This window comes from Cervus canadensis, chromosome 24, assembly GCF_019320065.1.
Source record: "Cervus canadensis isolate Bull #8, Minnesota chromosome 24, ASM1932006v1, whole genome shotgun sequence".
In the NCBI taxonomy this organism is placed as follows: Eukaryota; Metazoa; Chordata; class Mammalia; order Artiodactyla; family Cervidae; genus Cervus; species Cervus canadensis.
Genome location: NC_057409.1, coordinates 16,977,729 through 17,002,891, shown reverse-complemented (window position 1 = coordinate 17,002,891; position 25,163 = coordinate 16,977,729). Strand labels below are relative to the sequence as shown.

The 25,163-nt window shown below is 42.0% G+C and overlaps 1 protein-coding gene across 4 annotated transcripts; it reads left to right on the top strand.

Moving 5' to 3' along the window:
* Window positions 1-1,431: 1,431 nt before the first annotated feature.
* Window positions 1,432-24,748, top strand: LOC122426419 (nuclear autoantigen Sp-100-like). Of its 4 annotated transcripts, none has more exons than XM_043445344.1 (12): window positions 1,432-1,598; window positions 10,211-10,373; window positions 11,414-11,639; window positions 13,576-13,650; window positions 15,044-15,106; window positions 17,772-17,921; window positions 19,634-19,780; window positions 20,485-20,568; window positions 21,073-21,228; window positions 22,107-22,196; window positions 23,397-23,450; window positions 24,078-24,748. In XM_043445344.1, coding segments are annotated over exons 1-12 (1,242 nt in total). In that variant the 5' UTR covers window positions 1,432-1,566; the 3' UTR covers window positions 24,080-24,748. The 4 variants fall into 4 exon arrangements, with proteins under 4 accessions (XP_043301279.1, XP_043301280.1, XP_043301281.1 ...); XM_043445345.1 differs by having other exon boundaries at window positions 1,435-1,598; window positions 11,471-11,639; XM_043445346.1 differs by having other exon boundaries at window positions 1,463-1,598; window positions 10,333-10,373.
* The last annotated feature ends 415 nt before the right edge of the window (window positions 24,749-25,163 follow it).

Genomic DNA, 25,163 nt, shown 5'->3' with positions numbered 1-25,163 from the left:
ACATGCCCCAGGCGTCTCCTTATTTCCTTCAATCACTCCAACAGGGTCTGTAGGAGGAGTTCAACCTCCTCCTCCTCCTTCTTCTTTTCTAATTGAAGTATAGGTGATGTACAATGTTGTGTTAATTTCTACTTTACAGCAAAGTGATGCAGTTGTATATACACATTCTCTATAGTTTTCCATTATGGTTTATCATAGGACCAACCTGCAACCTGTCCTTTCCCAAACCTGAGTGGGTCTGACATTATTTCCTGGATTAAAGTAACTGCTTTCTCCACAGGGGACTTGGGGTGATTCAGACCCACCCCCCGAGCCCCGCCACTGCTCTCATGGGTGTGGTGCGGGCCCAGCTTTCTCTGACCCATAGGAAGGTCTCCTCCAGGGGCCAGGAGCAGCCCCAGCTCAGGAGTGTCCATCCTGTGTATTATGGGCCCAGCCTCTGCTAGGTGGTCTCTAATTCCAGGTGTTCACCTTGAAGGTCCTAAACAGACAACAGAAAAACTGGCACATTTATGTCAACACACAGCATAGCACTGATCTGGTCCTCCAGCCGCCCGGGAACAGAGAGGAGAGAGAGAGGGGACCCTAGACCAGGCTGGTGTGGTCTGTGCCAGCCTCGTGTGGACCGTGTCCCATGGAGTCAGGGGCAGAGGACAGTCCTGCCCAGATGAGACTCAGCTCAGTAGCCCTGCTACTCCCAGAGTGAGGGGGGCAGGAGAGGGGTCCACACGTGTGCAGGATCTGGTGCCACTGACACTCTGCCCACTGGTGAAAAAGTCCTCATTGGAGTTCTGGGGTCTCTCCTGACCACAATGCTTCTTGCTCCTTTGGGAGAAAGAAACAATGGAAGTGACGGAGAAGGTGGAAGCCCTTCCCTTCATCTTCAAATGTCGCTGGGTGAGAACTCTACTCACAGCTGGAGGAAGTCACACTCAGGGGCCACCGAGTGGAAACCATCGCTCTAGCGGATATCTGCTTCACCAGCCCTCTGGCTGGATGTGGGGACCTGACTCGACTGGTCCAGGCTCTTCCATGGGCTGGAGAGAGGATCTGAAGTCTTTGTCTTTCTCTCTTTCCCCAACAACCATCTCAGCAAAGGGGAAGGGGCACACCTGAGTTTGCCCTTGATCCCATACTAAACTCTGAACTGCCCTGAGAAGGCAGAAGCCTGAGGACAGTTGGGATCACACAGATGTTGTTGCTGTCTTTGCACAAACAGGTGGCCCCCTGGGGGCTGGCCCTGCCCCTCCTTTGGCCCTCCAGGCCCTGAGGGTCACTCCTTGTCTTGCATCCCTGGGACCACATGTCTTGATGGCTGGAAGCACCAGGGAGCTGCGGGTGGAGGGAGCGAGCAGGTATCTGCCAAGCACAGCTCACTGGCAAGTACTTTCACTTCTCTTTTCCTCTTCGTGGGTGGTGGGTGGAGCCACGGGCCCTGGGTGAGACCCAGAGCTGACTTCCTGCTAGGGCTCAGGGCTCCAGCGGCCTCTCGGGAACCTAGGCTGGGGAGACTGGAAGAATTGAATCGGAGGCCAAGCTCAGGCCTAGGCCAGGCTGGGCAGGAAGATGGCCGGAGAGGGCAGAGAGCTCAGCACCAGGTCAGTCTTTCTCCCCCTTCCTTCCGCCTTTCCCTGTGGCCAGCTGCTGTTCAGTGCTGTCTTTGGACTCTGCACTGAACCTTTGCCTTCCACCTGGTGTAGGGGAACCTCCGCCTGCCATATAAGGGTGGACAGGAATGTGTGATGAGGAAATGGGATTTTAACTGCAGCAGGGCGCCTGCTGGTTGGGTCCTGCCTCCACAACACACATGACTGCTTGTTTTGCAACTACTGCTTGGCTGGCTGGTCTGCCTGAAGGGACCTTTGTCCTTTATGAGCCTTTGCAGGAAGATTTTATTTTCTCGTGACCCTGTAGCACTCTTGTTTCCCTCAGGTCACCTCTACCTTGACATAGGTCATTTCAAAGGAGGTAGTTTAGAAAACACGAAATTCGGGGTAAACCCCTGACTTATTTTGAAGCCTTGGGTGGTGTGGTCCCATGTCTGTCCTGTGGATGAGGTCTCCGTCAGCTCTGATGCTATTCCCACCTCTGACTGGGGGCTTGGGGTCTTCCTCCAGCAATCTTGAGCAAAGAAAATAAAAGGAAGAGAAAGACCCAAGACTGTACAAGGCTAGCCCAGGCTGAGTGTTTTCATTTTTGCTTTGATATTCTGTTCTGGACTAGGTTTCCTCTACAAGGAAAATCCTCTTTAGTAATCAGTTCAGAAATAACATTGCTTCATCTATCTAATTTTCTGTTATTTTAACACAAAAGAAATACATTGTACATTCTGATTCATAAAGTTTCAAACAATATGGGAAGCATATAGAGGGGAAAAGTCTCATTCAAGTGGTCTAGTTTCGTTCTTTTGCATGTGTCTGTCCAGTTTTCCCAACACTATTTATTATAGCAGCTATACTTTCTCCACTGTATGTTCTTTGACCCTTTATTGCAAGTTAGTTGTCCATATATGTGTGGGTTTATTTCTGGCTTCTCAATTCTATTCCATTGATATATGTGTCTGTTTTTCTGCTGTTTTGATTACTATGGCTTTGCAATATATTTGAAATCAGGGCTTGTAATATCTCCAGCTTTGCTCTTTTTCTCAGGATTACTTTGACTCTTCTGGATCTTCTGTGGCTCCACATAAATTTTAGGATTTTTGTTCTATTTCTATAAAAAATGTGATTGGGATTTTGATAGGGATTGCACTGAAATCTGTGGATTGCCTTAGGTAATCAAACACAGAATGTCTATCTGCCTTCACTTTCAGCAATGTCTTATAGTTTTCAGTGTACAGGTCTTCTATCTCTTTTGTTACCTTTATTCCCAGGTATTTTGCTGTTTTTGTTGGATACAAATGGGCTTGTTTTCTTAATTTCTCTTTCTACTAGCTCATTGTTAGTGTACAGAAATACAACAGATATTTGTATATTGATTTTGTGCCCTGCAACTTTACTGTATTTGCTTATTTCCAGTCATTTTTTGGTGATGTCTTTAGGGTTTTCTATATATAAAACTATGTCATATGCAAATAGTGATGTTTTTACTTCTTCCTTTCCAATTTGGAGGACTTTTGTTTCTTTTTCTTACTTAATCAATCTAGCTATGGTTTCCAATACTATGTTGAAAAAGAGCAGCAAGAGGGGGCATCTTTGTCTTGTTCTTAATCTTAGAAGGCTAGTTTTCAGTTTCTCACCTTTGAATACGATATTAGCTGTGGGTTTGACATACATAGCTTTTATTATGCTGAGGAACATTTCTTTTGTGTGTGTGTGTGTGTTCTGGTTTGTTTGTTTTTTATTTATTTTTATTAGTTGGAGGCTAATTACTTTACAATATTGTAGTGGTTTTTGAAGTAAGCCAGAAAGATAAAAACCAATACAGTATACTAATGCATATATATGGAACATTTCTTTTATACACATTTTGTTGAGAGTTTTTGTCATAAATGGGTGTTGTCTTCTCAAATGCTTTTCTGTGTCTATTCAGATAATCATATGGTTTTTATCTCTCATTTTGTTAATATGATGTATCACTTTGATTGATTTGTGGATATTGAACCATTCTTGCATTCCTGGAATAAATCCCACTATCTCACACCATACACAAAAATCAAAGTGGGTTAAAGACTTGAATGCAAGACCAGAAAGCACACAACTTCTAGGACAAAAGAGGCAGTACACTTTTTGACACTGGTTTTAACATTACCTTTCTGGATATGTTCCCTCAGGCAAGGGAAACAAAAGCAAAAATAAACAAATGGGACTACATCAAACTAAAAAGTTTCTGCCCAGCAGGGGAAGCCATTGACAAAATGAAAATGAGTCTGTCAAATGGAGAAAATATTTGCAAATCATATATCTAGTAAAGGGTGAAATGTATAAAGAACTCATACAATCATACAACAAAAACAAACAACCTGACTAGAAACTGGGCAAAAGAACTAAATAGACATTTTTTCCAAAGAGAGCATAAAGATCACCAACAGACATACAAAAAAAATGTCCAAAATCACTAATTATTGGGGAAATGCAAATCAAAACTACAATGAGATATCGACTCACACCTGTTAGAATGACTGTTTTTGAAAAGGCAAGAAATAACAAGAGTAGAGAGTATATAGAAAAAAGGGAACACTACACTGTTGATAGGAATATAAACTGGTGCAGCCACTGTGGAAAACAGTATTAAGATTCTTTAAAAAATTAAGAATTGAATTATCATATGATCTAGCTATTCCAATTGTACTTATTTATCTGAAGAATTAAAAAACACATTTTAAAAGTAATATTAACCACTTCATATGCTCACTGAAGCATTATTTACAGCAGTCAAGATACGAAACAAACTAAGTTCCCATTAATAAATAAATGCATAAAGTCATAGCATACATATACAATGGAATGCTGCTGCTGCTGCTGTAAGTCACTTCAGTCATGTCCGATTCTTCACGACCCCATGGACTGCAGCCTACCAGGCTCCTCCGTGCATGGGATTTTCCAGGCAAGAGTACTGGAGTGGGGTGCCATTGCCTTCTCCGACAATGGAATACTATTCAGTCATAAAAGGATGAAATTTTGCCATCCTTGACAACATGGATGGACTTTGAGCATATTATGCCAAGTGAAACAAGTCAGATGGAGAAACACAAATACTGTATGATTTCATTCATAAGTGGGATATTAAAAAAAAATGAAAAAAATACAAAATAAATGAATAAACCAAATCAAACAAAAACAAACACATAGATACAGAGAACAGTTATTGAAGCTTTCAACCCCAATCCTTTTAGAGTTGTGGGTATAACTTTAAGAGCTTTTTCTATGGATTTGCATATATAATTCATTTTCCTAAATATATAATTTGTGTTCTCACTTTTAATAAAAGACTATATTTTATATTTTGCATTTTTATTTACTTTAATATTAAGAATATTAGAGATTTTTCACCTTTATAATCATGTGGCTCTATCTCAGACTCTAGGAGGGACTCTTTTTCTTGCCTTCTTTAGCTTCTAGAGGCTCCCTGCATTCATTGGCTCAGAGCCCCTTCTTCCATCTTCAAATCCAGCAACACAGCATCATCAAATCTTCTGACTAACTTTTCTGCCCTCTTCTTCTCCTTATAAAGATTCCTGTGAATATTTTGGGCTCATCTAAATAATTCGGAATAATCTAATCTGCCCCTCTCAAGATCTTTAATTTCATTTTCAGTTGAGGTAAAATTGGCGTATATTATTATATTAGTTCCAGGTGTACAACATAAAGACTGAATATTTTGTATACATTTGTATATATTGCAAAATGATTATCACAATAAGTCTAGTTAACATTCATCACTATGCTTAATCACAAAATTTTTTATTGTGATGGGAACTTTTAAGTCCTACTCTCCTGCTGCTGCTGCGTCGCTTCAGTCGTGTCCGACTCTGTGCGACCCCATAGACGGCAGCCCACCAGGCGCCCCCGTCCCTGGGATTCTCCAGGCAGGAACACTGGAGTGGGTTGCCATTTTCTCCTCCAGTGCACGAAAGTGAAAAGTGAAAGTGAAGTCGCTCAGTCATGTCCAACTCTTCGAGACCCCATGGACTGCAGCCTACCAGGTTCCTCCGTCCATGGGATTCTCCAGGCAAGAGTACTGGAGTGGGGTGCCATTGCCTTCTCGGTCTACTCTCCTAGCAACTTTCAAATATGCAATACAGTATTGTTATCTGTAATCACTATGCTGTAGGTTATATCCTCAGGAGTTAGCTATTTTATAACTATTGTTGTTCTATCGCTAAGTGGTGTCCAATTCTTTGTGACCCCATGGGCTTCAGCATGCCAGGCTCCTCTATCCTTCACTGTCTTTCAGAGTTTTCTCAAATTCATCGTGTCCTTTAAGTCAGTAATGCCATCTAACCATCTCATTCTCTACTGCCCCCTTCTTCTTTTGCCTTCAGTCTTTCCCAGCATAAGAGTATTTTCCTGTGAGTCAGCACTTCGCATCAGGTGGCCAAAGTATTAGAGCTTCAGCATGAATCCTTCCAGTGAATATTGGGTACTGATTTCCTCTAGGATTGACTGGTTTGGTCTCCTTGCAGGCCAAGGGACTCAAGAGTCTTCTCCAACACCACAGTTCAAAAGCATCAGTTCTTCAGTGCTCAGCCTTCCTGATGCTCCAATTCTCACATCCATATACGACTACTGGAAAAACCATAGCTTTGCCTGCACAGACCTTTGTCAGCAAAGTAATGTCTCTGCTTTTTAATATGCTGTCAAGGTTGGTCATAGTTTTTCTTCCAAGGAGCAAGCATCTTTTAATTTCATGGCTGCAGTCACCGTCTGCAGTGATTTTGGAGCCCCTAAAATATAAAGTCTGTTACTGTTTCCATGTTTCCCCATCTATTTGCCATGAAGTGATGGGACCAGATGCCGTGATCTTTGTTTTTTGAATGTCGAGTTTTAAGCCAGCCTTTTCACTCTCCTCTTTCACCCTCATCAAGAAGCTCTTTAGTTGCTCTTCGTTTTCTGCCATAAGAGTGGTGTCATCCACATATCTGAAGTTATTGATTTTTCTCCCAGAAATCTCAATCCCAGCTTGTGCTTCATCCAGCCCAGGATTTCACATGATGTATTCTGCATATAAGTTAAATAAGCAGGGTAACAATATACAGCTTGGATGTACTCCTTTCCCTATTTGGAACCAATCCATTGTTCCATGTCCAATTCTAACTGGTGCTTCTTGATCCGCATACAGGTCAATGATATAGAATAGAAATTGAGAAACAGTCTAGAATAGAAAAATCCAGAAACAGGCCCATGCTATGCTGTGAATTGCTTTCTGAATTTTTATTAACTTGCAGTAGGCAGAGATTTCCTAGATAGTACATGTAAGTCACTAACCACACACACATGTACACACACATACTGATAGACTGGATCATAAAAATTAAAACTTCTTTTTTTATTCCTTTTTTTTTTCTTCTCTCTTCTTTTTTTTTCCCCATTTATCTTTACTAGTTGGAGGCTAATCACTCCACAATAAAAAAACTTTTTTTATTCCTACACATGAATAAGTGGAAGACAGCCAGTAATATAAATGGATAATGGGCCAAAGGCTTGGACACTCCACAAAGGAAGATGTATAAATTGCCAATGAATTGCCAACCATATGAATATGTGCTCAACATTATTAGTCATTTTAAATAGAAATTAACACTGAAATGAGATACCACATCACACATACTAAGATGGCTAAATTAGAAAAGCCATTTATAACAGATGTTAAGAAACAGTTTGGTAGTTTTTTAAAATGATTAAACATACTCTTACACAATGACCCAACAATTTCACTCCTAATCATTGACCTAAAAGGAATGAAAACAACTTGCTACCAAAAGATCTGTCCAAGAACAGCAGCTTTATTCATTCTAGTTTCAGACTGGAATCAACCCAAAATGTCCTTCAGAAGGAAAATGAATGAACAGATTGTGCTAGATCCACACAATAAAATATCCTCAACAATAAGAGAAACAAACTTTTATTCATCCAACAATATGGATGACGAGCAGAAGTCAGACGCAAAGCACGTGTGATTTATTATTTTCATGTATATGAAGTCAGGTAACAGGTAAAATTAACATATGGGAACAGAAAGGACAGTACTGTTTCCCTCAGAGAGGCTGTCTGCATACAAGTGCTCAGGATGCATGTTGAGGGGTATAGGGTGTGCTGTTCTCTTCCTCATTTTTCAAATAACATATCAGTTTTCCACACCATGTCTCCCTTGTGATCTCCACTGCCCCTTCAGGGTTCTGCAGGACATACTGGCTGCTTTCCTGACCTCTGGGAGCATACTCCACCTTCAACAGTGATTAGCGATCCTCTGACCACTTATCGTCTTACAGATTTTGGTAGAAATCTCTCATCTGCTCCTTGCCTCCTGCAGTCTCCTTATCATTGTGAATCCAACCCCTTTATTAACATTTTAGTGGGGGCTTAATAAAAAAGAAGATAAATGTTTCTCTTCAATCTGAGATCTTTAAGTAGAAACTTTTTCATGAAAAATTCAACACAGTAATGTGACATTACTTTTCCCTGATGATTTTGGGTACTAGGCTACGGTTTTTCCAGTGGTCATATATGGATGTGAGAGTTGGACTATAAAGAAAACTGAGCGCCGAAAAATTAATGCTTTTGAACTGTGGTGTTGGAGAAGACTCTTGAGAGTCCCCTGGACTGCAAGGAGATCCAACCAGTCCATCCTAAAGGAGATCAGTCCTGGGTATTCATTGGTAGGACTGATGTTGATGCTGAAACTCCAATACTTTGGCCACCTGATGCGAAGAGCTGACTCATTTGAAAAGACCCTGATGCTGGGAAAGATTGAGGGCAGGAGGAGAAGGGGAAGACAGAGGATGAGATGGTTGGATGGCATCACCAACTCAATAGACTTGGGTTTGGGTGAACTCTGGGAGTTGGTGATGGACAGGGAGGCCTGGTGTGCTGCGGTTCATGGGGTCACAAAGAGTTGGACACGGCTAGGTGACTGAACTTAACTGACTGAACTGAACTGAAGTGACAATAATTCTGTTTTGATTTGACTAAGAAAGCTAACATTTAAAATGGGTCTTCATAACATTTAAAAATATGAAATATTGATTAAACATAAATATCAGACCTATAAAACAACTAAGAACCAAATTATAGACTCAGGTTTAAAATTAAGTTTTGAAGGAAAGAACTGCTATTTCTAAAATTGAGATGTCTAAAAACATTCACTCCGTATAACAATAGCACAGATAAATTTATGTTAGCACATAGTAGAAGTCCCAGGAGAAATGACTGATATTCTTGTGAAATTCCCAGTTTATACCTAATTATATTATTATTAAAACATTTTATCATTTATGAACCAGTTTATAACATAGGATGAATTTCTTTTTTTTAATTTAAAAAGCATCTTAATTGAAGTATAGTTTATTTACAATGTTGTGGTCATGATTCAGTTATACATATAAATATATATATACTTTTTCATATTCTTTTCCATTATGATTTATCACAAGATATTGAATATAGTTCCATGTGCTATACAATAGGATCTTTTTGTTTATCCATTCTATATGTAACAGTTTGTATCTGCAAATCCAAAACTCTCAATCAATCCTTTCCCCAGCCCTCCTTCCCCTTGGCAACTACAAGTCTGTTCTCTATGTCTATGAGTCTGCTTCCGTTTTGTAAATATATTCATTTATGCCATATTTTAGGTTTTACATATAAGTGATATCATACGATGTTTGTCTTCCTCTTTCTGACTTACTTCATTTAATATGACAATCTCTAGGTCCACCCATGCAGCTGCAAATGGTATTATGTCATTCTTTTTATGACTAAGTAGTATTCCATTGTATATATGTATCACATCTTCTTTATTCATTCCTCTGTCGATGGACATCTAGGTTTTTTCCATATCTTGGCTGTTGTGAATAGTGCTGCTGTGAACACAGGGTGCATGTATCTTTTTGAGTTGTAGTTATGTCTGGATATGACCAGGAGTGGGATTGCTGGATCATATGACAACTCTGTTTTTAGTTTTTTAAGGAGCCTCCATGTTGTTTTCCACAGTGGTTGCACCAACTTACATTCCGACCAACAATGTAGAAGATTTACCTTTTCTCCACACCCTCTTCAGCATTTGTTATTTGTAGACATTTTAACAGTGGCCACCCTGACCAGTGTGAGGAGGTACCTCATCATAGTTTTGATTTGCATTTCTCTAATAATTAGTGATGTTGAGCAGCCTTTCATGGGCCAGTTGGTCATCTGTAGGATGGCATTTCTCTTAACTGCTATATGCAGAGAGGAGACACTATTTTCTATCTTTTTGTGGTTTATCTTCTCTTAGTTAATAAAGAAGCATTTTCAAGCTTATATTTTTATTTCATTGTTTTTCATTTTTTTGTTTACTCTATTTGGGTTTTGTTACAGTTTTGTTCCAATTAAAAAAAATTTATTAAAATAGTGTACCAGGTATGTGATATATATATAACTGGTCTCTACTCAGGACCAGTTATCTTACGTGTGTTTGTTCTTTGCAACCTGTCCTTTATACGCAAAATCTTACAGCCTCCATAAGCATCTCATAATCTGGATGACTATTTTCACATGGTATCCTTCCTTCCTAGGATGTCCTCAGAAAATCAGAACATAGACAACAGGCCCTTCTATGAGGCTGTATTCAGGCACTTCAAAAGACAAAAGGTGCAGATTTCAAATGCAATAAAAAAGACATTTCCTTTCTTTGAAGGCCTCCGTGACAATGAACTCATCACCAGTAAAATGTATGAAGTAAGTGAAGTTTATTACATCACAATCTGGTAAACTGGCTTGAAACTAGGTTAAATTTCATATCCTGGACCCAAATATCAGGGTATAACTAGCCATCTGAAGAGTCTCCAGTGAGAGGGGGACATTTTCAAGTAGTGATGCAAGTGATCCTAAAAGGCAGAAAGGGAAGAGAGAGCAGAAACAGGCATCACTGGAGACAGTCCCGTCTCTAACCGAGGGGGTGGTACTCATAGTGAACATAGGAGTCAGGGTGAATAACATTGGAGACAGGCTGGATCTGAAGTGGGTGTGCTCTGTAGATATTTACTACCTTGTAGGAATGCACACAATACAGCATAAACTAAATTAATGTCGATGAACTGATGAATAAATTTAATTTATTGATTTGATAAAAATTGTAATTGACAGAGCATTTCTTTTCAATGAATATCAATTTAAATAATTAGATCTGAAAACATTAAAACCCACTGAGACAATGTCATGTTAGAGCAAATTTGGGAGTAGATGCAGGCTATTTTTCTCCAACAGCTTTCAGTTTTCTTTTTTTCTGGTATTCTTGAGTCTTGGAATTTGAGTTAATTTTTGCAATAGGTGTTTCTGGAGTTACAGAGATGCAAGTCTGCAGTTTGACCTACAAATATGCTTTCAAACTGTGGCCAAGTTCACAAAATGGAAAACTGTCACCTGGCTTCCTTGAGCTCTTCCAGGCCAAGTTAGTATTGGTGAAGGGGCAGGTGTTGTCCAGTCAACAGAATAGTGGCTCGTCACCTGCCAAGTCTATCCCTCAAAGAGTTGACAAGGCTCTTAGAGAGTTACATATTCATTAACTTTGAACCCACTTTTAGTCTGCAGAATTGTGCCTTCTTACATATAATGTATATGAGGGTGAGGAGATCAGATTCACAAATGGATTGTTTTAAGAAGAGAGGATTTATTGTTTCACTTAGTGGCCTTACAAATATACAGAAATTCTAAACCTCTACATGAAAAGATACCTATCTATGGAAATTGGAATACATTAACTCAAAATCTCTTTCTAGGGCTCTCTTGTAACTTGGAAGTCTGTATTTCTATTTTTCCCATTCACTGCCTTTAAGGACTGTCAAGATTCTTGTAGAAACCTGGTCCCTGTACCAAGAGTGGTGTACAATGTTCTCAGTGAGCTGGAGAAGACATTTAACCTGTCGCTTCTGGAAGCTTTGTTCAGTGAGGTCAACATGCAGGAATATCCTGATTTAAATCACATTTATAAAAGCTTCGAAAATGGTAATTATCTTATTATCTACCTTTTGATGTTCAAGGTCCATTTTGGTCAACAAGTGTATATAATGAGCTCCCATCACGTGCCATAATTAGGGCTGAGCAGTGGGGATATAACAGGTAAAAAACACGCATACCCTAAGTCTTCTCAGAACTCAGGTTATAATGGTTATGGTACAACACCCACCTGGAGGTCTGCTTAACTTAGGCACTTAGACTCACAGGAGGAGCAGAGCCACAGTGCCATCCGCTTTAGATAGAAGGACAAATGACAGAGCCGCGGTGGTCTACACAGCATCCACCCAGCTGACTACTACCCACTTTAAGCTTAGCTGTGGGTGCAGGGTCCATCCTGGAGTAGCAGTGCCATGTCTATGGGCATCAAAAATTCAGCAACTCTGTAGTCATAACTTTCAGGGACCCCATGAGAGGCAAGAGTCACCGCCCTGAAGGAAGACCCAAGAATAGTCCATAGAGAGTCCCATCCAGTCTACACACAATTTACCTGTCATTTTTTAACCTTAAACCCAGGGTTGACCTAGTAACACAGACAAGAGTTTACCCCCATCAGATTTTCAGAGTTAATGGAAAGTTAGCTCAAGATCAAATTTGTCCTTAAGGAGAAATGATTTTACTTAACTTTCTCCACAAAGGGGTAAAACAAACAGTGCTTAAATATCACAAAACCTACTGCTCTACCAGACTATTTTTGATGCTGCACAAAACTAAAGCTTTGGTTCACCACTTTTTCCTGAGAAAACACTGCTTATACCTGGTACTATGTAAGGAAGATGTCCTTCCAAGATTTTTTGTTTTGACTTCACATGAAAAATTTGGCCTCAACTAAGACTTCCCAAGAGTGATGGAGAATTCACAGGAAGAATGATTCTATGAGCTGAGGAGAGAGGGTGCTATGGGAACAGGCCCAGAGTGAGAAGGGTTCTAGAGTTTCTGGAAAAGGACATGGTCAAGTGGTGTCACTCAGAGTGAGAAGCAGACTGTGGGAGTGGACTCAAGAGGGATGTGTTTGAAAAAAAAGATCCTGAAAGGTCTTAAATCTAAAGGTAAGGAATCTGAAATTTGTTTACTGGACAGTAAAGAGATACTACTACAGGCATTGCCCCAGGAGGAGCCCCAGCCATCAGCCCTGGGGCAGCCCAGGCTTACCATCCTTTTCCTGGATTCACAGCAGAGACCTACCCTCTAGGATCCCTGGTTTACTTCCTTCTTCCAACATTTGCCAGGGCATCTACATGCAGGGGCTCTGGGCTTGTGTCCTGGTTCTTGTTAGCAGTCTCGTGGGTCCCTGGTCTAGGAGTCATGGGGAAGTCCTGCAGCGCTGTAACAGGCACTCCCTGCTTGCAGCTTCAGAGTGTCCTTCTTGTGTCCAGGGATCTGGGGCACCCCAGGGAGGGGTCTAGAGTTCCTCCCGCATCTTCTTGTTTGTCTCTTTGCAATCCACTCATTCCCCAGGACCCAGTGAACCCAAATTTCCCCTTATCTTGAACCATCTTTAAATCTTTTGGGCTTTCTCTTTTATACACACAGATCTCTAGGATCCAAGCCCTTCTCCAGAGGAAACCTGTTTCTTTCTTACAGTTTGAACAGTTCAATATACACATTCCACTTCCCTTAGTTATGTAAACACGTGTCATCCTCACGGTGTGACATTTATTGTACATATCCGACAGCCTCAGGATGTTCCCACGACTCCTTTATCCTTACATTCAAGTGGCTCATTTCTGTGCAGAGAACATAACTGCTCCCTTGCTGGGGTTTCTCTTTTCTGTCCAAGGATGATGGGGGAAATTTATCATGAAGGTTGGGATCCACTAATCTCTGAGTGACCTGAGAGGTGGAAATTTCTAAATGTGCAATTCTGAGATGATGTTCCTGGTCTCTGGTGGAGATTTCCAATTGTCTTCTCTCTCCCTCTCTTCAGTGATCCAAGAGAAAATTAATTATGAAGAAAGTAACGGACAAAAGAGGCCGGCCATCCAACTGAGCCTTGAGCAAGGTGATTGAGACCATGCACAAACCAACTCTCCCTTGCTAAGCGGAAAAGGAGAAGAGGAGGGGGAGGCCTGAATCCTGAGCAAAGATTGGAAATCAGGGAAGAAATGTTGAAGGACCACGGAGAAGGCAGGGAGGGGTGTTTGTGTGAGCATTTAACCAGAGTCTGAGTCCTCGAGGACTGGCTGTGACAAGAGGCTGTTGCCCCAAATACCAAGACAAAGGAAGAGGAACCCAGGGTGTCAGTAACCAGATTTAAAGAGAATGACTGCCGGGAAGTCATTGTGATTTAGAAAGAATCCTATAGGAGAAGATCAAGGTGAAGGTGTGATGAGCTAAGCACTATGGGCCCAAGGTCAATGTCGAAGAGAAGGCCCTTCATGATAGCAGAAGAAAGGACTGATTTAAATGTGGGGGAGGTTGTTCAAGAGCAGGAATATTCAAGGAAAAAGGCAGTCATATAGATTCAGAGGCAAGGAAGTGGTAGAGATGAAGAGGAGTGGATGTGGGTGTTTGAGAGAAAGGAGAATAAAAAGGTAGCTATTTCCTACCCCAGGGGATCTTCTCGATCCAAGGATTGAACCCAAGTCTCATGTCTCCTGCACTGGCTAGTGGGGTTTTTTGGGTTTTTTTTGTTTGTTTGTTTGTTTTACCACTAGTACAACCTGGGAGATAGAGAAATACATAAAGATGGAAAGATACAGAAAAAAAGAATACAAGGGCTGGGGAAAGTAGAGGAGAATCAGACATTGAATCCTCATGGTGAGGCCAACAGAACAGATTAAACAGATCCGGTACAGGGAGGGAATGAAGGAAGAGAGGGTGGGGAAGAGGCTCTAGGACTTTGCAGGAAGGTCACCAGTCATGGATAGCTCTGGGAACCAAAGCAGGTTCACTCTGGCTGTAGGGGTCAAGATAAACCATTGCTAGTCACTGAATGGCTGGTGGAAGTCACATGAGGAAATGGCCCGTCTGAGGCACTTTCAACCAGAGGTAAAGCTGATCCCAGTCTCTAGGATCTGACACACCTGTTAGTTGGAATTTCCCAGATGGTCCAGATGGTCTCCATCTAGACATCTGGAGAAGAAAGAAAAAGAAAGAAAGTGAAGTCTCAGTCATGTCAGACTCTTTGCAACCCCATAGACTGTAGCCTACCAGGTTCCTCAGTCCATGGAATTTTCCAGGCAAGAGTACTGGAGTGGGTTGCCATTTCCTTCTCCAGGGGATCTTCCCGACCCCAGGATCGAACCCAGGTCTCCCGCATTGCAGGCAGACGCTTTACCGTCTGAGCCACCAATCTTCAACTTCATCTTTATCAAGACTAAAAAGGGATCAGGGAAGAATAACATAGCTAATACTCCAGTTTCTGAAATAAACTTTTCCTTTCTGCCCTCTAGGAACTGGCGGAGACTTTCATCACGGCCTGACCTCTTCACAGGCAGTTCTCTTGTCTCGTGATGGTCAGTTCCTGGAAACTGTTCTGTGATCTTTGCTGTCGTGTCCCGTCTGGGGGTGTGCTATGGAGCCTGCTTCTTTGTGTTATTGACTGTGCAGAATTGTCAGTCTTTGCATCTGCATTTTCTCCAAGGAGTTAGACAACAGAGTCTTAGTTCTCTGAGTTGCCTGGGAGGGTTACTCCTTCCACTCCTTGAACATACCTGCTGCCAATCCCTGAAGGCTCTGGGCCTGGACATTTGGCCCAGTCGCCTGGCTTTGCAGGGTTCTGCTCTGTCTTGCTTGGTCTGGCAGCGACCTCAGTGCTTTCATTTCACATCCAGCAGAGGCCAGTGCTATGACCAGAGTGACGGGGGTGGGGGAGTGGAGAGAAGTAGGTGATGGGTGGTCCTTGGGGGGAAGGGTTCTTCCCCTGCTAGTCCCTCACATGGACCATGGACACCTCATGACTCCCATACAAACCCTCTCCCATCATACCTGGGACAGAGACCAGGAGCTGCCCTCCAAACACCAGACAGGCCTCCAAGAAAAACGTTTTGGTACTTTAACAACCAGTAACCGCTATTTACAACGCTTGACCTCCATTAATCCATAACACTCTTAATAATGATACTAAATTAATAAGATTAATATCAATTTAAGACGTTAATCATAATGATTTCGTTTTTCAGATCAGTCACAGTATTCCAAATAGTGATACAGACAATAGTTTATTTAACTGTCTCAAAAATCCCAAAATGAGGTATATAACATCCTCATTTTTCAGACGAGAAAGAATCAGCTTAGAGAGCTTGGTTATCTGTACAAGTTAACCCAGCTGAGAATCAGAATTGAGCGCTGCTGTGTGCAGTGTAACAGCAGGAATTCAGGGGCCTGTGGCCTGGCTTCAGATTCTGCTTTGAGATATTGGGTTAGTAGTCACTCATTGTTCCTCAGTTTCACTGTCTGTAAAATGGACATGGTAATGGTAACTACTTCAGAGGGTGATGGATTTTAAACAAATTATGTCATATAAAGCACTCACAATCTTGCGTGAGGTTGCATCAGTGTGTCCATGCATTTGTTATTATTACTACATTTAATCACCATCATTGTTTGTGTCTGGTGCCAGAGTCCAAGCTTTTAACCATTACAGTGACCATTTCAGTGATAAAAGCAACACCTACTCCTGACCCAGAAAGATAAATTGAAAGGCACAGTTTCCCCACCCATAGAGCACACTAGTCTATAATAAATTTCATGTCTTTCTTCCATGAGTCTCCTTTGGAAACTAGTAACATAGAAAAGTCTCAGGGAACTTCTCACAGTGTGGAAAGCCCTTATTATGTAGCTTCCAGATGGGATAGATTATTTAAGGAGGGATGTTCTAAGTTATTATTACATTTTTATAAAAGAAAAAAAAAACTTTTCAAGTGACTACTGAAAGCATAGTTATACATTTAGCAAGTGACATTTATTCAAAAAGTTAACATTTAAGAATATAAAAAAAACACAACATGCACCAATCCATACTCTTAGCTGTTCATCTACTAGTGCAGTTGATGGGACTAGAAAGGGGTGAGTGAATGGAATTGTGACAAGTAATGACAGGAAGAGAAGGGAGTGTGTGTGTGTGTGTGTGTGTGTGTGTGTGTGTGTAGGGTGTGGAGGGAGGAAGCAATGAAGTCTTCTAAAACTCAAAGTGTGGTCTGGGGGCAATCCTGTCAGGAAATGAAATCCCAGAGCATCTTGATGATGGGGAGTAAGGAACATAAAGAGAGAAACTTCAACCTAGGACCCAAATGGTACACAGCAAGTCACCAATAAGTGTGTCCAAGGGTCTGATCCAACAAGAAGGGCTGATGTGCCCAGGTGAGAGGAGGGCTGTGTCTCACATCCCCCCCACCCCAAGGGGAGGCTCCCAATCCTGAGGATGCGGCACAGAACAGGCATCAGGGCCCACAGTCTATATTATAACTTTGGGAAATAATTTTAAATCAAGTTTTACATTAATTAATTTGTTTACAAAAGTAGCACTAAATGAAAAATCCAAACTGCAGTGAAAAATATGTCTATGTGTTCATACATTATTGAGGCTGGAGGGAACTGAGTGGGAGGGGTTGACGGAACCAGTGAGGACCAGAGATGGTTGCCATGGAGAAAGGGCGTGTGTGCTGGTCCTGGGTGGTTTGCCCAGGGACTCAGTCCTTCCCCTCCCTTGCTCTGCTCGGCCCTCTGTCTCTGGTCACTGGCCCCCGCAGACTTGTCTGTCAGCTCCCCTTGCTGCTGACTCCCTGCTGGGTTCCTAACATGGAGACCCTGGCAGGAGAGTGGGAGTAAGGGGGGAGCCAGGTGTTTCTCCATCACTGCCTCTGGCTGCAATTCTGGCAGCAGCCACATCTCAGCCTTGACTGCACCTTCCACAAAGCAGGCAAATCATGGTCTAGCCTCTGCCTGCCCAGTGACCTCAGCCCATGATGTCATCCTCTATCCCTCCCGCAGCTTTCTGTTGACTCCTCTTTATATCCTCACATTCTTCCGCTTGGTCTTCTCCGCTCTTCCATCAGCTGTGTAGCCAATCCCTGGATTAAATTCCCTCTGCTCTAAAAGTCTAAAGTGGTTTGTATCTTCCTGTTGGATGCTGATGGATGTGGGAGGAAAACAAAATTGATGAATCAAAACATGATTTAGGTATGACCCCACGTGAAAATGGACACTCGGATCGCCTCAGTGAAAGAGAGCAGATGAATGCGAAGATGAAAGATAGAACCAGCGACCAAAATGGTGCTCTAGAAAGCCAACAAACAAATGAACAATGTGCCCAAGAGTCTGAACCAGCAGGTAAGACTGACTGACTGGGTTTGACGAGTGTGGAGGGGAACAGGCAAGTGGAGGGACTTGGTGTGTTGGACAATGGCACAGGGGAAGACTTTGGTGATGATTAGAATGCTTGAGATGAAGAAAATATAGAAAGACAAAATTGGTATAGAAGAGGCATACACCGGTCGTGTCAATAATTAAGAAGCAAAGACTCGGAGAAGGTAGGAAGTATAATAGAGAGTAGATAAGCTGAGCAGCTAGGTAGAGGAGAGCAGGGCCAGGCCTAGGATGAGGCAGGGAGACCCTTTCTTATGAGATGTGAGAACCATCTCATTTTAGGCACCTTCTTTGCCTCAACTCTAGACCCTTCAGGGCCCTGTGGGACATTGACTTAAAATGTAGAGAAAAGAGCATGCATAAATAAAGATACAAAAAAAAAAAAAAAATGAACACCAAAAATATAGGGAAAAAAATGGGGGAGGCACCAAAAGAGAGCTCCACAGAGAATGAGTAAAGGGCAATGTGGACCAAGCACAGAGGAAGGAGAGAAGTGGAGACATTGTCCCGTTTGAGGAGGCAGTCATCTGAATGAAGGCACAGGGGCTGTTCCCAATACCATTGAGAAAGATAAGGTGTTCTCAATGATCCAAATGGCCCGGTAACCCCTCAGATAAAAATAAGATTCTCCCCAGGAAAGGAAAGACAAAAGAAGAAAGCCCAGAGCTGAGGGAGGAACAAAGGAAGACATGGAATCAGTTTGGGGAAGAGGTTTTGTGGATTTTCTGTCCCCTCCTTTGTTTCTCTAGAGTCACTTCTAAAGTTTAAAGTCACTTCTAAAGTGGTCTGAAACTTCAGGGACTCTTTTGTATATGAGTGCTAGTTCGGATTTAAGCTTGAGTCATCCCATGTCATCCCAGGAATGTAGACAATGGAAGGAATACCTTTCTTGTAGTTTCAGCTCTAGACTGAAAATCTGGGAGAAGAAACTTCATTTTCTATTTTTGCACAAATCAGAAAAACAGCTGCTGTGTAGACTTTCCTTGTTGATCTCAGCAGATGAACTGGACTGATAGTGTTTATTCAGATTTAAGACATTATTTGAATCTTGGTTTGAGTAGATTTGGGATCTATCTGTAATATTAACTAGATCAGATCGCTTTTATATTTTCACATGTACACAGAGGATCACCTCACCCTTGTCAACGTCCATCAGTTATTGAACTTTGTGAACTGGCCTTGAAACATTACAACAATGTTTTGTTGCACCAATTTTATAAACTTTTGCAGTTCAATATGTGCTGTTTTTCAGAGACAAAGCAAAGTTTAATTTGTCAAGGTTCATGCTCTTTGTTTTAGCAGCATTTGATAGAGGATCTTTTATATACATTTGTAATTGATAAAAATAAACCAGATTGCAAATTTGCTTTCTTTCTTTTTTAAGCAAACCATGTACCAAGTTTTTTGGTTCAGATGGCATAGGCTAAGTTAAATTGCGTTCTGTTAACCAAGATGAGTATATTTCTGTAAGTATAAATATGTTGAAATAAGGTTTTAAAACACACACACACACAGGAAGGGACAGAGTGAGCAGCAGGAAGGGGAAGGGTGGGTCGGAGCTCCCCGACTCCCAGAAGTGGGATTACAGGGAGCAGGCTTCTTAATGCTAGTGAACGGTGCTCACTCCTTTTTGGGAAGACAAATTAAAATTTTTCATTCGTTAAAATTTGATCCAGGAGCAAAGCCATCCAACCATGGACTACAAATCAATTCCTGTTCTGTCCGTCTAGAGGATATAAAGAAGGAAAAGCCATTTTTTAACTCAGAAGTTCAACCACAAGCCCAAGCAAGGACTGACTATAACCAGGTGTCTGACATAATAGGTAAGGCTGACAGAAAGAATGTGGAGCAGGGATCAAGGGAACCAGGCATGAGGCTGGGGCGTCAGGGTCCAGCCAGCCAGTCCAGGTGGCCTTGGGCAGAGGAAGGAAGGGCAGGGAACCAGCATCTTGTGCTGTGAGTTTAGCGGAAGAGGTTCCCCAGGGACCAGAGAAATATCAGAAGATGGGTTATAAGTATTGATGCCCAGGAGACTATTTCCAAAGTAAGAGAGGAAAGTATGAGAAAGAAAGAAAAGGGGGGAAAAAAATAGAGAGCCAAGATATTCAAGAGAGTAGATGGAAAAGAAACACATAAAGACAAAGCGAGGTGTCAAGAGATACTGTTCCTGGAAAGAGAGGCATAAGTAAGGGAAAGGGGCCAAGAGGAAAGTGAAGAGGTAAAATGAGAATGAAAGAAAGAGGTAGAATGGAGTAGAGGGTCAGAGGTAGGTCTAGGGTGGGGGTGAGGGGTAGCAGGAGGATGGGGGAGGGGAGTGTGGGCAGGATGGGCAGAGCCGCCCTCTGTGTGTGAGCGTCGTCACCTTTCATGCAGGACCGGGAGCAACCTGCAGCTCACCCACATTCAAGCACAGACCACGTGCCTTGAATTAACTTAGCTTCTAGTTCTCCCCGATGCTCTCATTCTGGGGTTTCCTGCTGCGTGGGCTCCACCCTGAGATCCTAAGGGGGTTTGTTCCTCTGTGCAGTGATCAGCAGTGAGGACTCTGCAGAATCCAGTGATGGAGATGAGTTCCCAGAACCCTCCACACCAACACCAGGAAGGATAACTGGTAAGGAAGGGGGAGAGCAAGGCCAGGGCTGCAGGAATCTGCAGGAGCGCTACAGGGATACCCTGCCGTGCGTGAACTAGACAGCTAGTGGGAAGCTGCTAGAAGCACAGGGAACTCAGCTCAGTGCTCCGTGGTGGCCTAGAGGGGTGGGATAGTGGGAGGCGGGGAGGGATGTTCAAGAAGAAGAGGACATGTATATACATGTAGCTGATTCACTTCTCTGTATAGCAGAAACTATCACAACATTGTAAACGACCAAAACCTAATAGAAAAAAAAGATTATTACCATTGCAAGCCCATCTGTCTTGCAAGTTATCATAGAAATTATAAGACTTTGGGGGACAGATAACTGTTTCTTCCTCTTACTTGGTAGAGACTGTGTTGTTTAGTTACTAAGTCGTGTCTGACTCTTTGAGACCCCATGGATTGAAGCCTGCCAGGCTCCTCTGTCCATGGGATTTCCCAGACAAGAATACTGGAGTGGGTTGCCATTTCCTCCTCCAGGGGATCTTCCTGACCCAGGGATCGAGCCCGAGTGTCCTCCTTGGCAGGCGGATACTTTACTATTGAGCCACATGGGAAGCCAATGTAGCCCGATTAAGAAAGAGCCCAGGAACTTCAGAAAAACAACCACATCCAGAAAAAGGGTTTGGCAAAGAGGTAAGAGCAAATAAAATCTCACCACTGTTGTAAAGGAGCAGTGTTAAATGACCCATTCTAATTCTTTGCTCTACCCTTCAAAGTAAAATATAAACTTGCTCTAATTTAAGATGGTTCATATTTAGCTTTTGTATTCATCAGTTAGGCTAGTGACTGAAATAAACCTGAAGAAGTCAAGGACTCAAAAACCATAGAGTTTTTATTTCTTGTCAAGTAAACATTGCAAAGAGTTTTAGATGAGGGGGTGGGGTGGGGGGAATGGGAGTCTGTTTAAGTAGTCTGGCGGGAATAGCCAAGTGGGAGATCTGCCTTCTGCAAGACCAGACTTGGTCTCTCCAAGACTGCCCTGGGAGAGAAGCAATGCTAAAAATAGATACAGACATAGATACCAAAACAGCAACAACAAATCTATAATGGGGCAGTGAAAAAAGAAAGACCATGATGTAAGAAGATGAAGGGCTGGGACTTCACTGATGGTCCAGTGGCTAAGACTCCATGGTCCCAATGCAGGGGGCCTGGGTTCAATCCCTGGTCAGGGAGCTAGATCCCACATGCCACAGCTAAGAGTCTGCAAACTGCACCTAAAGATTCTGCAAGCTGCAATGAAGACCTAGCACAACTAAATATTTAAAAGAAGAAGAAGATGATAAAGGGCCAATGCAAAGCAGTGAAGCCCTGGGAGTAAAGTGTTCTCAGGTGCAGGCAATGTAAGGGGATAAAATACAGGCCTACAGATTATATGAATATAAAAGACAGATCATGATGGTCTGATCGAGGAACATTCTAAGCCTTCGTTTTCAGAGCTTCCCAGGTTTTTCCTATATTGGTCCCTTTGTCACACACTGAGAACTTCAAGGGACATTTTCTTCATTCTGCAGTGACAGTGAGTGAAGACTCTTTAGAGTCCAGCGAGGACGAGGCACTCTGGGGAACACGGAGCTCAGCCCTGAGGAGTGGTCCTGATGAGGGTAAGGACTGCCATCCCTGGGCTCTGGACATCAGGGATTTTCTAGTGCAATTTACTCTGAGCACACTCCATACATCTGTTCAGTGACCCTTCAGAGCCCATTTTCTGCATTTACTCCTGTGACTATTCTGAAAATTGCAAAGAAACACTTGCAAATTCAGATTAACCAAATGGCTCTAGGTGAATGGCACTGTCGTTTTACTGCATGCTCTCAGATGTATTACCCCACAAAGTATTAGGTTATATAGTGATTTCTGCCTCTGCCCACCCACTATTTGTAAAGAGCAAAGTGAAGCAGTCTGCCATTGCTTGATTCACTTGTCTGTTCAAAACTTAGAAGTTTCTGGCCATGCTCCCCAAGTATTGACAGAAGCAAGAGCTTCTGGTTATTACCATCAGATTCCATTTATAGCTTTTGGCAGATGACCCCCCAACGTGGCATTGGTCTATATAATGATATTTGAAAATATTTTCGCCAATAAAATATCCTTTTATGTTTACAACAACCTATTATAAAAGGTAGCTCAGAAAACTGGTTCCCTCATTTCCCAGTTTAGACTCTAGCACATAAACATTTAAGGATCTTTTACACATCACATAGAGAAAGTTACCAGAAGATGCAAAACCAACAACTTAGATTCTTAGCAAACATTTGCAATCCTTTATTCAAAATCTTTAGCACAACATTGTAAAGCAACTAGACTCCAAAAATATTAAATAAAACATTAAAGCAAAATCTTTACAAGCAGATATAAAATAGAAATGTTTTACTATTTTAGAAGAACAGTGTGATGTACACCCTATATGTTACAAAACACCCCAGTAAAGTCTGGGACAGAATCCCATGATTAAATATACCATATTAGTGTTCCTGCAGCAAATTGTGTGAATTCACATCAATTGTAATATTTTATTGGACTCCTGGCAGCTGAAGTCTAGATTCATTGGCAAATTAGTTAGCTGCAAGTCTATGGAAAAAAAAAATGTTGGTTTTCAAAACTTCTTTGATTTTGCAATCAGGGCTAAAGGATAGGGGATATTCACTCCATTTGGTAGTGATCACTTTCCTTTAGATGGGGAGAAACAGAAATGACCATCATTGCATCTGTATAGCCCATGTCCTGTCTACAATGTGAGTAATCACAAGATTTACTACTCTTTTATTTACAGATTACTGATTTTATTTTCCTTTGCTTCCTAGATCCTACAGATATTGGAAACACATCGATTCGCAGTAGAAGTAATAGGAAAAGATGTAAGAACAACTAAAAATTCTTGATGTAACAAATACCTTTTTTGGCTACAAAAGCTTCATTTAGCTTTTTGGCTATACCCTTGAAAATAAAATGATACATTTCTAGGTGTTTTCAATAATTCATATTATACATTTTGAATTAGAGGAGCTGAGCTAATTGATGTAACAGGTAGGCCTCAAGAAGTTCAGTGTCACAAGAGCAATACAAGTTTATTCTTCACTCACATCAAAGGATAAAGCAGTTCCCAGGTTGGAGGGGTGCTCATTGAGGGCCCAGCTGATGGAAGCTCTGACATTGAAAATGTTGCTTCCAGGGTCTCTCTGGGTAAGAAACAGAGTGAAAGCAGGAATGTTAATATATACCGCCAAGGGGAAAGGGTAAGAGCTTAGTGACCAAAGGGACTGCCTTCCATAGCAAAGTTGTGTCCACTCCCAGCCTTGGGGGTGGTTCCTGGAGCAACATTGACCACCAGGTCAGATGGAGCCACAGGGTGACCTGGTGGGAGAATTATCGTTAACCCTCTTACACAAGCTTCCCTTTTCCAAATTTTCTGTTAAAGAATTCCATGCTATATTGGTCCTAAGTCACAGACTGAGATTGTAAAGGACTTTTTTTTCTTTCTTCAGGATGTGCAGTAGTGATTCTTCAGACTTGAGCAACGAAGGAGAGCCTCAGGCAACATCTAGTTCCGCCCTAAGAAATGGGTCAGGTAAAGAAGATTAGGATGTCCAGCCTTGGCCTGCAACATGTCAGGAATGAAAAGCCACTGTTTTGAAGACCTTTGTGTCCTGTTCGTCCTGGAACTCCCTTCAGCATTTTAAAAAATGGAATAAGGCAGGAAATTTGTGAACTCATATTTAATAGGATAAATCCTATTGATGAAATTATATTTTGTATATTGAAATTATATAGTGTAATTAAATATTGCTTTTGCAGGAGAAATAAATAGCAAGTTGAGCTGATAGTATCTTTTTTTAACACTGTCAACTACTAACTGGCCCTTGTCAAGAGCATTTGACAGCGATTGAACAACAACAAAAACAAGGACATTTTCCCTCTGCCTCTGCAGAGACTGAACCCAATGCTACTGCCCTGCCGCTGTTAAATGTCACATCCCCTGAGGGCGTTCAGTGTGGAGTGAGGCACTCTGTGCCCCAGAGAATCTGGTGGGACAGGTCTTTAGATAATTCGATGCTTTCAGGAACTGACTGCGTGATCCCAAGCCTTCCATCTCTTCATACCTATGTGCTGTGCTATGTTCAGCTGCTTCAGTAAAGTCCAACTCTTTGTGACCTCATGGACTGAAGTCCACCAGGCTCCTTTGTCCATGGAATTTTCCAGGCAACAATACTGGAGTGGGTTCCCATTTCTTTCTCCAGGGGATCTTCCTGACCCAGGGATCAAACCCGTGTCTCCTGCTTGGCAAGCAAATTCTTTAACATGGAACCACCAGGGAAGCCCATACCTATAGATATATCTATACCTAGCTGTATCTATCTATCTATCTATAGTGTGCTCTAACAGTGCTATTGCTAAATTTCCACATGTAGGAAACTAAACAAGATACAGAGGGTTTCACTAGTGGGTGAAATTGGCATTCACACAAGGAGAAATGGTAAGCAGAACTGTAGATTTTGGTGGCTACTGCTAAGTGCCACTGATGCATTGAAAGGAGTAAATGATAGGCTTCGATCTATCAGTCAAAGCAAAGA

What these genes read in the sequence shown, in the direction of transcription:
- LOC122426419 (XM_043445344.1), top strand. Translation starts at nt 1,567, where the DNA reads ATGGCCGGAGAGGGCAGAGAGCTCAGCACCAG. An exon ending in AGTTCTCTTGTCTCGTGATG is followed by an intron (nt 15,107 to 17,771) that starts GTCAGTTCCTGG and finishes AACATGATTTAG; the next exon opens with GTATGACCCCACGTGAAAAT. An exon ending in CCAAGAGTCTGAACCAGCAG is followed by an intron (nt 17,922 to 19,633) that starts GTAAGACTGACT and finishes AATTTGATCCAG; the next exon opens with GAGCAAAGCCATCCAACCAT.